At 42.8% G+C, this 14,334-nt stretch overlaps 1 protein-coding gene across 1 annotated transcript; it reads right to left on the minus strand.

The window, feature by feature from the left end:
- Position 1: 1 nt before the first annotated feature.
- On the minus strand, positions 2-7,262 carry LOC140856197 (uncharacterized). Its single transcript, XM_073253341.1, has 4 exons — positions 7,167-7,262; positions 6,957-7,017; positions 111-874; positions 2-10 (listed from the first exon to the last, which is right to left on the minus strand). Exons 1-4 carry the CDS (start codon positions 7,260-7,262, stop codon positions 2-4), a joined length of 930 nt encoding a protein of 309 aa, XP_073109442.1.
- Between the last annotated feature and the right edge of the window lie 7,072 nt (positions 7,263-14,334).

Below are 14,334 nucleotides of genomic sequence, written 5' to 3' on the forward strand. Positions count from 1 at the left end.
CCTACCCACTCTGGCAAAAAATACAACATCCTGGTTTCTTGTATATTTAAATATTGGAGTGAGGGCAAACAAGTCAGCTCATCACATTCTTGAATTTCTAGATACTCAACGGTTGCTGTTGCTTCCTTCCTTCTGTTGGGCTGCTGTTGCTTCCTTCCTTCTCCCTCTAGATTTCTGTTTCTCACTAAATCAAGGGTTTGGAGTGCGGGCAGGTACATAATGTTCTCGGGCAAACACGTTAGCTCATCACATTCTTCAATTAGTAGCTTTTCCAGGGCGGTGAGGCATTGCAGCCCATCCCACCACCCAGATGATGATGATATTCCGCAGCTAAAAATTTCCAGAGATTTGAGTTTGGACAACCTTGCAAGGCTCCCTGCTGATAACAGCATCTCATTGCTGCTTCTTATTGTAAGAGTCTCCATGGAGCATGGGATACATGGCTGTACGACTAATTTGGGGCACGAACTTATCTCCAACTTGGTGAGGCGAGGGCATGATTCTGCATGCCATTTTTCCAAATCGGGCATGTCTTCTAAAGTCAAATTCTCTAGTGACGGGAATGTGATGCCGCCACCATCCCCATAAAACTCTTCTCCGATTCTCCTCACGGCATGCATTTTACGCAATTTCAATTTCTTTAATGAGGGCCATGGACCAAGCGGAAGATGTTCACACCTCTTGAGATCCCCCATTGTAAGCTCAACTAAATTTGGGAAAGAAGGTGACATCCAATTGGGTAATCTGGTGCCTGTATAAGAATAGATATCCAACTCCTTCAGATTATGGTGAGGTTGGAGCCTTTCCAATACATCTTCTGCCACTTCCACTTCTGTTGAGTGGATGTCTGGCCAGGACACCACCTCCCAAGATCCTTTCAGTACCACGCGATGCAGCAGAAAGAAAGAAGAAACAAAATAAAAGAAAAACAATCAAAATACGTGGATCAGCCACAAAAGGGCTCGCCTCCACGGGGCATGCAAACTTCACTATGAAAAAAAAAATTTTACAAGAGGAGACCTCACCCTCAACCCTTGTACACCCAATTCTCTCTCACTTGAAGTTTCCCTCACAAAAGCTCTCTCTCTCTTGGAGACCCCTCTGAACCCCTGAAGAGCCTGGCGACCGCTGTCCAGGAGCCTCCTGCTCCTTCTCTCTCAGCGCTCTCGCCCCTCTCTCTCTTCAATCGGGTTCGTACGGCTCTGTACGGCGAGAAACCCGAACCGCTGCCTTCTCTGTTCATCTCAGGCTCTTTTAAAGGGTTAAACAGAGCTTAAAACCTAATTAGATTAGGTTTAAGAGTCTTAAACAAGCCAAATCAACGTTCCAGACTGTCGGATCAAGACCGGGATCGCTCTGGGCCGTCCAATCGCGCTCCGGTCCATGGAATAGTGCCGTGGACCGCGAGAAACGCCCACGCGGTCCACAGGCCCCGCCGTGGACCGGGGCAAGGGCGGCCAGCAGGCCGCTGGCTTGGGCCGGCCCGCGCGCGCGGGCCTGGGCTGCACCTGCGCGCGGGCCTGCGAGCGCTTGGGCCGCGCGCCCGCCTGGGCCGCGCATCCCACGCGGGCCTGGGTCGCGCGTCCCGCGTGCCGCCGCCTGCGGCCGCGCCGCTGCCGCCAGCCGCCGGTCGCCGGCGGTCCTCCGCCGCCTCAATTCTCGTGTCGACTTCAAAAGCTCGTATCTCCTCCATCCGAGCTCCATTTCGGGTGATCTTGGTCTCGTTGGACTCTGTTTTTTGCCGCGAACCTCGTTGTGGGCTCAATATGGGCTGAATCTCGAGGCATCAAATCCTAACAATCTCCACCTCGACTCGATATTCGATCTCCTCCAAACTCCGAGAGCTTCTGGATCTCCTCGCCCCCATGCCCTGGGACAATCGCCTGCTGATCATGGATGGGCAAACATGGGAGTCGAGCCAGGCTGCTCGATCCCATCTCCGTCGTATGCTGTGCTCCTCCTGACCTGAGACCTGCTCGGGGCATCATCTTGCGGCAATAGGAATCTCACCTTGCGACGTCGCCTCTCGTCCTCCCGAGTCTCCTGTCTCGTACCCGATCCACCTCCTGGAGCTCCACCTCGCTCTGGTTTCTACCTGGCTCCCGAAGCTCCACCTCGCACTGGGCTCCCTGCTAGGTAATAATGTCCTCTGCTCCCCTTCTTCCCCTCCAGCACAATCCTATCGCCGCGTAACACCCTCAGGATTCCTCCACCAGCTACCGTCCCGTAGCCTCTCGAATCCAATCTGCTAAGTGAGATAAGATTCCATCTAAAATTGGGTATGTATCGAACCTCCCCCAATCTCCTCACTGCACCGTCATGTGTCCTCCAGCTGACCGTCCCAATGCCTCTGATCGCACAGCTCGATCCATCCAGCAGATATACAGTGCTCTCACTGTTCTTCAGGGAGTCAAACTGCTCCTCTCTGCAACACACATGATAGGGGCATGCAGAATCTAATATCCACTGCTGGGAAGAAGTAGATACCTCGTCAGATATCTCCAGGACATCTCCATCTGAATCGCTGCCGGCCGTCGCTACAACAGCCACCGTCCGATTTTTCAATTGAGGGCAATCTCTGGCTAGATGCCCAAACTCTTCATACCGGTAACACCTGGTTTTGTTCAAGTCCCTCCTGGACTTAGACCGCCCTCGATGCGATCTCCTGTCGCTCCGTCTACCGCCTCCTGCTCCTCCAGAAGCCACCAAAGCTGAGCTACCGCCACCTGAGCTCGAAGCTGGGTTCTCCCTCCTGAGAACCTCGTTCTGGAGTATCGCCGCAGTGACCTCGTTCATCTTGATAGTGCTCTTCCCCACTAGAAGAGCAGTCACCAAGGACTCGTACGAAGGTGGAAGCGATGCCAGCAAAACCAGCGCCCTGGTCTTCTCCTCAACGTTCTCGCCAACGCTGAGAAGGTCGGTGAGGATCTTCTGGAAGTGACTCAAATGCTCCTGCACGCTCTGTCCCTCAGTCATCCGCAGTTGGTAAAACTGCCTCCAGAGGAAAAGTGTGTTGGTGAGAGACTTCGCCATGTACAACTCCTCGAGCTTCGACCACAGCACTGTCGGTGAAGTCTCGCTCAGCACTTAGGATCACCACCTCATCCGTCAGGTACATGCGGATGGTACTCACCGCCTGCATCTGTAGCCGTTTCCAATCCCGCACCTCCATGGTGGTCGGCTTCTCATCGCACAAGAGAGCATCGATCAACCCCTGTTGGATGAGCGCGTCCTTCACCCTTGCCTGCCACAAGGAGAAATTGCTCTTACCATCGAACTTGTTGATCTCCATCTTGATTGTTTCTGTTTTCTCCATCTTCAGTCTTGCTCACCACCGCTGCAATCTGCGTCCTTGTACCGCCTTGCTCTGATACCACTTGTTGAGTGGATGTCTGGTCAGGACACCACCTCCCAAGATCCTTTCAGTACCACGCGATGCAGCAGAAAGAAAGAAGAAACAAAACAAAAGAAAAACAATCAAAATACGTGGATCAGCCACAAAAGGGCTCGCCTCCACGGGGCATGCAAACTTCACTATGAAAAGAAAATTTTACAAGAGGAGACCTCACCCTCAACCCTTGTACACCCAATTCTCTCTCACCTGAAGTTTTCCTCACAAAAGCTCTCTCTCTCTTGGAGACCCCCCTGAACCCCTGAAGAGCCTGGCGACCGTTGTCCAGGAGCCTTCTTCTCCTTCTCTCTCAGCGCTCTCGCCCCTCTCTCTCTTCAATCGGGTTCGTACGGCTCTGTACGACGAGAAACCCGAACCGCTGCCTTCTCTGTTCGTCTCAGGCCCTTTTAAAGGGTTAAACAGAGCTTAAAACCTAATTAGATTAGGTTTAAGAGTCCTAAACAAGCCAAATCAACGTCCCAGACCGTCGGATCAAGATCGGGATCTCTCTGGGCCGTCTGATCGCGCTCCGGTCCACGAAATAGTGCCGTGGACCGCGAGAAATGCATGAGAAATGCCCACGCGGTCCACAGGCCCCGCCGTGGACCGCCCGATCCACGGTGGACCGGGGCAAGGGGGGCCAGCAGGCCGCTGGCCTGGGCCGGCCCGCGCGCGTGGGCCTGGGCCGCGCCTGCGCGCGGGCCTGCGAGCGCCTGGGCCGTGCGCCCCGCTGGGCCGCGCGTCCCATGCGGGCCTGGGTCGCGCGTCCCACGCGCCGCCGCCTGCGGCCGCGCCGCTACCGCCAACCGCCGGTCGCCGGCGATCCTACGCCGCCTCGATTCTCGTGCTGACTTCAAAAACTCGTATCTCCTCCATCCGAGCTCCGTTTCGGGTGATCTTGGTCTCGTTGGACTCCGTTTTTCGCCGCGAACCTCGCTGTGGGCTCAATGTGGATTGAATCTCGAGGCGTCAAATCCTAACAACTTCAATAGATGATGGTTCATGTTCCTCACCCCCACCTTTGTTCCACTCAAGTCTCAGGTAATTCAATCTCGTCTTTGAGGCCTTGGACGGCAGGGCAGGATCCCCTGCCAACGAGGATGGACCTTTCATTTATTTTATTTATTTATTTATTGTATTTTTATCTTAAAAAAGAGACCTTGGAGTCGCGATACCGGGATGGATCACATGGGTGCGGCGTCTACCAAATTTGAATAATGGGGAGGAAGAAGCTTTGCACGTGATGGACTGAGCTAGGCGAGAAAAATGCCAAGGCAACAGACGAAGCATAATGCCAAATAGCAAAGAAAACAAATGGTTTAGTATTAGTTAAAGGTAGATAATCTTGTATGGTTTTTTTTTTTTTGGGCAGTGTTGGAAATAGCTACAAACGGAGGACATGAGAGGTCATAGGTGATGATGGGCTGAAAGTAGATTGGAATCATGTAAATGTTTATTGTCATTTTTTTTGATGATGGATACAAGTGAATGTTGTCAGAAAAGGCTACTAAATGGAGTTGATTACCTACTTGGAGATTTTTTTACCGGAGTTTCTTCTTGGAAGAGGTTGGATTGAGCATGCTTTTCGGGGGTTGAAATGGCTCTTTCTGAAATTTGGAATGGAGAAGGACCGGTATCTGAACTTTGAGATAAATCGGGCATTTGGGATCCCACATCTTCAAACTTTTTAGTCACCTTAAAACTAAGGGTATTACTATTAAATTTTTGGGAGCCCATAAAGGTTTGGAAAACATGGGTGTCGTTAAAGACCTTTTCAACAATAGATGAAAGTATACACTGTCAGATTTTGTGTTCGTTGCAAGATTACACATTATAATATGAATCAATTGTCGAGCTAGTTTGCAAAATGTGACAAAATTAGCAGCACTAGTTTCATCTTCGATAATTGCATGTGATTTGTTCCTTTTAAAAATAAATTTACAGCAATTAATTTAGGATAAATTAAATAACTTATAAATTTTTTGTTGAGATGAAATATCTATAGGAAAATCGATACAATTTTACCCAGGCATTGGAGATTGATCAGTCATACCATATTGGTTGCACCAAAAAGTATAATTATAAGTTTTTACTATAGCTCATTAATTATAGCAGGCTTTATATCACCTATTATAGAATATGTTGATTTTTGTAAGATTTGCTTTTAGCCAGAACATTAATTTTCAGCTATGTTTAGATAAGAATAAATGTTTGAGATATGTGCCAAATATAATAGTGAAAAGTTTTAGTTTATAACCTAGCTTGGAAATCTACAATTTCTACAATTTGTAGATTTACATAATACTTTGACATAGATGATAGGGATAAATATAATTTTTTTGAATATACAAAATATATAGAAAGTCAAAGTATAAAAGTATTAATAATGATACATTAGATTAATATTCTATGTAAATATTTTTGAATGGTAAATAATGTAAATATTGAAAGGAACTTATTGGGGCAAAGTAATATAAAAGAAAAAATAACAAATAATTTACATCAGTACATTCTTACTGTCATGTCTAGAGGATAATCGGTCATTCTTTTCTTTTTTCAAGAATTATGTATTCATTAAGTTTTTTGGTAATCATTTTTTGTTCCTTATAAGTTAAACAAAATATATAATTTAACGTATTATTTACCTCGGTACATTCTTACAATCATGCCTAGATGATAACTAGTTGTTACGAGGATTGCCCCCTACCGGACCCAACCTTTGCTTTCTAAATCGCAACTGAGTACCTATAGATAGTTCGGTCGAGGGAGACCGCCTGGGACATTAGGGGGAGGCCGGAGCAATCCGAGATTAGATACCATTGTGACATCGTTCTTCATCCGATCTCCACCTTGGTTAGGTGCCGACTTTAAGGTCGGGAATCAACCGACAACATTTGGCGACTTGCATGAACATCCGAATATTCGAGGTGTGATCTCACCATAGGTTCTTAGCCCACTTGGCCATGTGGATGATCTATGAGATTCTCCAACAACCTCCAAAATATGAGCATGATGCACGACCGACACCCATGACTAACTGATCTGCACTGCAGGCATGACTAACAACCCTGATTATGAGATAGTGGGCAAATCTCAACAGCCTCTCAAATCATGGCCCTATAGGCCCTAATAGCCTATCAAATTCCAGCATAACAACCTACAACTCCCTCGCTATATAAAAGAGATAAGAAGGAGATCCTCAAGTAAGGCCGAACTCCAGACTAAAAAGCTAAACCTCACTCCTGCTTGCCTTCTCTTCCTCCTTCAATTGTTTCCTAAATTCTTATTGGCTTAAGCATTGAAAGGTCCACCACCGGATATGCTTGAGAGAATTTGCTTTGCAGGTCCTTCAGCTGTGGAGAATAGGTCGTGTCTGTTGATGCATCCAAGCAAACTTGGACTTTGCTCGGTGAAGCCCTCAATAACGTCCACATGGAGAAATCCCCTAGATGACCGTGAAGTCCTCAATGATGTCCACATGGAGAAATCTCCCTGACGGCCACTAGTCCCTACTAGAAAATATTTGGGATGGCATAATCGGTTCTCCCCTTAGAAATCTATCTACCTTCAGATATTCCTCCCAAGAGGATCGGAAAGCTAACTTGGGGGAGGCGAAAGACTGCCCTCTACAAAGATCAAAGATTTTTTTATAGAGTACAACACTGAAGAAGTCCCCAAGCGATCATCGTTGCTGCTTCGTGGCCAAAATGGTGATATTTTTAAATACCTCCCATGCCAAATCAAAATGCCTACATGCGCACCTCCTTTGGCATACCTTGTAGTTGACCAGAGGTGGGGAGAACCCTTCCAAGGAAAGACAAACACCGATGACTCTTGGGTACCTAGTGGAATGGTGCCACAGCAACATCATGGAAGGTCGATGGGATGAGATCGACCTCAGGCAGTGAACCCCTTTATTTATAAAAAGAGCGGGCAAAGGCATACCCTACCACTACCCTAACTAGATGTCATGTGTCACCATGCATCCGAGAGGTCTCAGAGACCATGTCTCCCATGAAAAGGTGCCCCAGCTATCCCTTCCAGTAGAATGTCATTTTCAGAAAACACTAGTATTAAAGGGCACACACCTCTAGGCCCCCAAGCTGTATGACTCTTCGCCGCATGATCCTTGAAGCAGACCACCTTCCGGCTACTTAGAAAGCATGACAAAAGGCCTAGTGCCCAACATGTGGTGGATGCAAACAAACATGAGATTTTCAAGGCTCCAATCGCTATATACTGCCAAATAAATGCTCCAGAAAAGAGGTTGGGGTAGTAATCAGCAACTGACTACTCCCTTCACTCAAAGCAGTGAAGCCACTTTAGACTCCAAAGTAGGAGGCAATTGTTATGAGTATTGTCCACTACTGGATCCAACCTCTACTCTTTGAATCGTAGTCGAGCACCTATAGATAGCCTAATTGGGCAAGAATGCTAGGGACATCAGGGGGAGGCCTGAGCAACTCGAGATTAGGCAATACCATGATATCGGTCTTTATTCAATCTCCACCTTGGTCAACTGCCAACTCCAAGGTCGAGAATCGGCCGACAACATCTAGCGACTTGCGTGAACACTCATACGCCTAAGGTGAAACCTTACCATAGGTTTTCGATCCGCTTCACCATATGGATGATCTCTGAGATTCTTCAGCAATCTTTGAAATATAGGCACGATCCATGACTGACATCCAAGACTAACTGATTCGATCTGCAGGCATGACTAATAATCCTAATTAGAGGATAGTGGACAAATCCTAATAGTCTGTCAGATCATGGTTTTGTAGTCCCTAGCAGCCTACTAGATTCCAGTATAACAATCTGCAACTCACTTTCTATATAAAAGAGGTAAAAAAAAATCCTCAAGTAAGGCCGAACTCTAGATCGAAAAGCTAATACCTTGCTTCTACTCACTTTCTTTTTCTCCTTCGATTGTTTTCTAAACTCTGACTAACTTAAGCATCGGAGGATCTCCTATCGAATATGCTCCAATGAGAGGATTTTCTTTGTAGATCTCTCAGCCATGGAAGGCAGCTCATGTCCGCCGACGAACCCAACTGACTTTTTGACACGGCATCATTGGAGTTCGGCAGCAACACCAGTCATTCTTTTCTATTTTCAAGAATTGTATGTTCATTACGTTTTTCAAAAATTTCTTCCGGAGTGATCAACCATTTTTATTCCTTATAAGTTAAATAAAATATATAATTTAACATATTTAAGAATATTATAATAATCAAACGAAAAAAACAAAGTAAAGCGGAAGAAGTTTAGGATCAGATAATAAGAAATGAGGATTAAAATTTGAAAAACTACACATTTATTCCTTTCTGGATCACTGCAACTTTTTTTTTTTTAATGTCACTGGATCACTGTAACTTAGACAAACTAATTGCAAATTTATACACTGGATTATCATGATAACATAAAATGAACTAGGAATGTAATAAAAAAATCAAAATCATTTTTATTCTAGTGATATGAAGCCATTGTTTTGAACCATGTACCGTTTTTTTGCAGTACTTCATATAAACAAAGGACTTTTCTTCTTCATTCTTCCACCTTTACATAACTCTTATCATCATGTTTATGTTCCAATTCCAAGTGCCTTCTTCATTAAATCTACGTCTCTACTCATCTATAATTTTCTAAGTATTTGGATCAAATACTTTGTAGGCTTTGGATCTAGCATCGTACCTGATGAAGATGTACTTGGCACTCTTATCATCAAGCTTGGTTCTCCTTTGATCTGATAGATGCTTCATAGATAAATAGGGGAACCTAGTAGATCCCCCAAAAGGGAGGAGAAGGAAACTTCTCCCCCCAGTAGAGGAGAAGGGTGAGTGAGCTCAAGGGTGTCAAAAATTAGTGCATCTTACTGGTAGCTATTTTCTTGTATTTGTTTTTCTGTTTACCAAGTTGTTTTTCTGTTTACCAAGTTAAATAATTTCGTTCCTATCTTTTGTGACCTCCATTCAAGGATGGGCAAATCAGCCTTCGGTTGAAGAATTGGAGAATTTGCTTTCCAACCAGGAGGCCTTGGCAAAGCAAATGGCAAAGAACTCTGATCTAAATGCTGCTCTCTTCTCAAAGGGAAAGCATAATAAGAGGAAAACTTCAGCAGAGAATAAGAATAATGAAAGAAGCTCAAATGAGGAAAAAGCTACTAGTGGCAGCTCACAGAATAACAACCCAATCAAGTGCTATAGACGTGGGAAACTCGGGCACATCAAGAAAAATTGTAGAGTGAAGCTTTCCAAAGCAAACGTTGCAAGTGACAATGAAGGAGGTGAACAACTCAAATTGGAGCAATGCTTCACTACTGAAGTAGTTGAAGAAAAGAATGATGCTGCTCAAGTTCTTTTCAATCATGACAATTGCAAAGAGGAGAGGATCATTGATTCGGGCTGCTCTCACCATGTAACTGAAAATGATTCACTACTCTCAGAGCTACGCCAACATAATGGAGAGTGAGTTATTGTTACAGCAGATAAGTCGACATATCCAATCACAAAAGGAGGAGTTGTAAAGATTGGCGCTAACGATACAAGGACCATCAAGCTGAATGATGTCTTTCATGTTCTAGGTTTGAAGAGAAATTTAGTTTCGGTTTCTCATGATGTACTTAACTTTGATTTAACCTGATTTTCTATTATTAAACTTCATTTCTAACTTTTTTTACAATTTAATAGGGGTTGCAACTATTTTCAATGGTTGGATCTTGAGTGGACTGGACGTGCATTGAAGATAAACAGTAAGTTGTAGAGAAAAAATGAAAAGTTAGAGGCTGACATGTGGCTGCTTCAGATTGAAAATGAAAGGGTGGAACGGGAGAAATTTGCCTTGGAAAATCAAGTTGCTGAGTTAAAAAACCAATTTAGGTTAAGGGGAGAGAGAGGAAGATGCAGCAGATTTGTAGTTGCATCTTGTTTGGTCATGGTTGCTCTCATTTTCTTAGGGTGTAGGCCAAATGCGCACATATATTTGTCAAACCTATGTACCATAATAATGTAAAGCCCATCTTGTAAAAGTAAAATTTTCTTCCGGTGAAGTTATCAGTTGCAATGCAGAAAAAAATATTTTCTTTGAAATCAAGTTCCTGTGAAGTTCTGCTTCAAATCAAGTTTTGCTTGTGTTCTTTTTGGGTTTATGTTCTTTGAAATTTCCTTCATGTGATGTCTACCTGTCTTTTTTAGGATGATGTTTATGTTGTTTTAGAAACCAAGTTCTGCACAGTATCTTGCTGATGAATTACTCCAATCTGAATTTTAGCAAACTGCTATTAGATCAGTTTATGCAAAGGAGTACGAGGTCTTTAATGCAAAACATCTTGGATGTAACCACCTAACTTTCTCTTGTTGGCTACTGCTGTTGTCAAGGGCCACTGAAAAAATCTGAAGGTGAACTGTTATTGGTTGAAAAAAATAGTATCGCTTTATTGCTATATTTTTACCACCAGGCATCTTACAGTTGTTTGTTTGCTTGTTGTTCATTAGCATTTGAGTTTGTATTCCAACATAACTTCCAAATACCCTGTACCAATTACTTTCAGATCAAGGTTTTTCTGAAATTTTTTGATCAACATGGAGGACAAGACTAGGCTCACAAACATTACTTCCAAAACAATTCATTCATCACCAAGACCTCAGGCTCACAAACATTGAAAGTCAAGTCAGTCAGTGATACATTTACAATCACCATGATACATTTACCGGTGCTTTCATAAATCAATATATGAAGCCCGAAGCATCCATACATAGTCACTATCTCCCTTAAGAATCATGCGCAGCTCCTTCTTGAAAACCTACACAGCTACCTGGACTTGGTTTGAAGCCTTGAACATCTACACTGCTATCCCTCCTGTGACCACCTCTTCCAGTAGGATACTTCTTAATCCTTTGCCTCCTAGGCTCCTACAAAACAAAGGAAGATTGTAAGACATTGCTAAATATTAAAGAGAATGATACACAAACATATGTGGCCCCACGTAATAGACAATGTCGAAGCCTTTGCTATTTTCAACATACGTGGGGCCAGAAGGAGTGATATTTCCACCGACAACCTATCACATAGCATTTTTGCACAATGGAACATATGAACTTACAAATAAATAAGATAAAATTATAAATGAACAAATAAATTTACAAGTGAACTTACATCTTCATCCCACTCTTTCCTCTTCTTGTTCTTTCTGATTTTCAAATTAGGTCTCCTTGGTTTTTCACAAGTTTTGTAATTGTGCCCAGGCTGCATACAATTTGAGCACCTTACAGAATAGTACCTAAATCTCACCCCACCCTCTTTTCTAGACTCTTCAGGACCTCTTTTTCTATTCTTTTTAAGCCATCCAGGTTGTTTCTTAACTATAGGAGGATCAAGATGTTCAAAGTTTGTTTTCACCTACTATTCCTCACTAAGAACAGGATGTATCATAGGCTCATAAGCCTTTATATATGCCTCCTTATAATAGTGGCTAATGTACATCTCGAGATCCATCTTTGAGACATATAATGCAGCAACTGCATGCTTAAAAGGAATCCTTGTCAATTCCCATTTGTAACACCCACAAGACCATTTGTTCAGATCAACACAAAAAATTCTATTAGAACAACTCACTTGGTACACGAACTTTCCAGCATATGTAGGCAAACATATATTGACTGCTTTTTTCTCATCCTCGAGCATCTTTTGTGCACTTAGTGTAATTTCCCATGACATGTTCTTAGTCCCATCTCATTTCACCTGAAATCTTTGCATAAGAATAGTTCTAATCCATTCAGCCATTGTGAGGATTGGCTTATCCCTTGCCTCCGCTATATAGAAGTTGAAAGACTTAGAGAGGTTATTCACAATCAGATCTATTTTACATCTTGAGCTAAATGTGTGTCTTGCCCATGTCTCTTTTTTTATATTAGCCACATACTCATAAGCTACCTTTGATTTCATCTTCAACTTGTCCATAGCTATGTTAAAATCAAACTCCGTATAGGAACTTGCTGCCATCCATAGATCATCTTTCAAAGACTACCTCTATGTCCTCTATCCCTAAAATTGGCATACATATGTCACATACAAATTCGTTGTTCTACATTTGGAACCACACTGTCAAAGGCCTCTATCAAACCCTACAATATAACAAAGAAGATTGTAAGACATTCATGCAATAATCATTAAATACTAGATTTGAGTACATACCTTTTGTCTATCTGACATAAATGCCCATCTATGCTGCTCCACTGGTCCAATGTAGTCTATCAAGCACTCTAAAAAAAAAACTCCCAAGAACTTCTTGTCTCACCTTCAACAATTGCATATGCTAAGGAAAAGAAATTACTGTTGCCATCCTTCCTTACTGCACTTAGAATTTGTCCACCAAAGTCATTCTTAATGAAGCATCCATCCAAACTTATGAAGAGCCTACAACCTCGTAGGAATCCCTCTTTCTGTGTTTCTAGGCATACGAACATCCTTTAAAATCTAGGATGCAATGACCTCTCAGGCTTGAGAACAACCACCTTTATCCAGCTATTTGGGTTATACTTTTTCAATGTCTCAGCATAGTCCCAAACCCTAGTGAATTGCTCCATATTATCTTCATGTACATCATCCATAGCTTACTTTTTTGCTATATATATCATATGCTTACTGACATCTACATGGTACTCTCTCCTAACTTGATCCTTGAAAGCTTTAATTTTTCAATCAGAATTAGACCTCAAGTTCTTCATATATTGCTTGCTCAACCATTTTGCTGTGATTTGTTTGTTCATAAAACTTCTTCCATATTTATGAGCTTCCTTAAAAGTTTTAATCTGGAATGACATCTCCCAGTAACTTGAGAAGCATGAAGCCTCCACGCATATCTCTACTTGCACTCAGCAATTACTCTGATCTTCTTATTCTTGATAAATGTTATATCCCTATCATCCTTGATAGTGTAACTTTTTAATGCTTCCCAAAATTGATACACATCCTTGAACAATAACCCCACTTTTAACTGAGGATCATCCATGGTATTTGCATCAAGTTTAGTACCCCTAGCAGGCCTACAAGTATCATCATTTGAAGGTGGGGGAGAGTGCAACCCATCACTTGTTCTTTCTCAGCATTTTCATGTACATCTTTCATTGCTTCTTTACCTTTATCTTTAGCTGCAGTTGATTTCTTATCCTATTGTTCCTTGATCTGATGGCCTGACCCACTTTTAGGATCATCTAAAGGTGATTTAGCTTGTTGTGTAGCCTCTACATCTAATAGATCCTCACCTTCACTTGATGCACAGTGAAGTATATCTCGTAATCATCATATTGCTGCTGATCCATTGAACCTTTTTTAGACTCCTTATTAATCACTTGTTCATCATCCTTCTCACTTTCTTCTTCTTCAATATTACCTTCTTTCTCTTGTTCATCATCCTTATTAGCCACTTGTTCTTCTTCTTGATCATTATCATCTTCTTGTTCACTATCATCTTCTTCTTCATTGTCAGCTTCATTATCAGTTACACATTCTATCCCATGTAGGCCCCTATTAGCTGTACTAGGAATTTGGGGTATAACTGATTGCCCTCCTTGACTTTGACCCATCGATTGAGTGGATTGTACACAGATATCAATCCACTTCTTACCTTCATAACAAGCTAACATCTCTATACAATCTTTATCATCTCCAAGGGGCCTAACACCAATCTGAATTGGTTTGTGTGGCAACAAGTAAAATAACTGATCCCAAATGCTATAACCAAAATTTTCTACAATACCCTCAATTTCAAAATAAGAAACATAATCTTTGTCAAAATCATAGTAAAATCCTAATTTTTCATCAATGTACCTTTTACGAGGAGTATTAACAAACTTTCCTCCAAAATGCACTCGAAAAGAAACAACACTTGGGTCTGACATATCTACATTGAATATCAAAAAACACATAAAACAAATACAAGTAAT

Source organism: Elaeis guineensis, chromosome 3 (assembly GCF_000442705.2).
Source record: "Elaeis guineensis isolate ETL-2024a chromosome 3, EG11, whole genome shotgun sequence".
Lineage (NCBI taxonomy): Eukaryota > Viridiplantae > Streptophyta > Magnoliopsida > Arecales > Arecaceae > Elaeis > Elaeis guineensis.

Coding starts and splice junctions, on each gene's coding strand:
- LOC140856197 (XM_073253341.1), bottom strand. CDS start 7,262: ATGATGTTGCTGTGGCACCATTCCACTAGGTACCCAAGAGTCATCGGT. Junction 7,018..7,166: donor CACCTCTGGTCAACTACAAG/GTATGCCAAAGG, acceptor TGATCTTTGTAG/AGGGCAGTCTTTCGCCTCCC. Junction 875..6,956: donor CTTGGGAGGAATATCTGAAG/GTAGATAGATTT, acceptor TGGTACTGAAAG/GATCTTGGGAGGTGGTGTCC.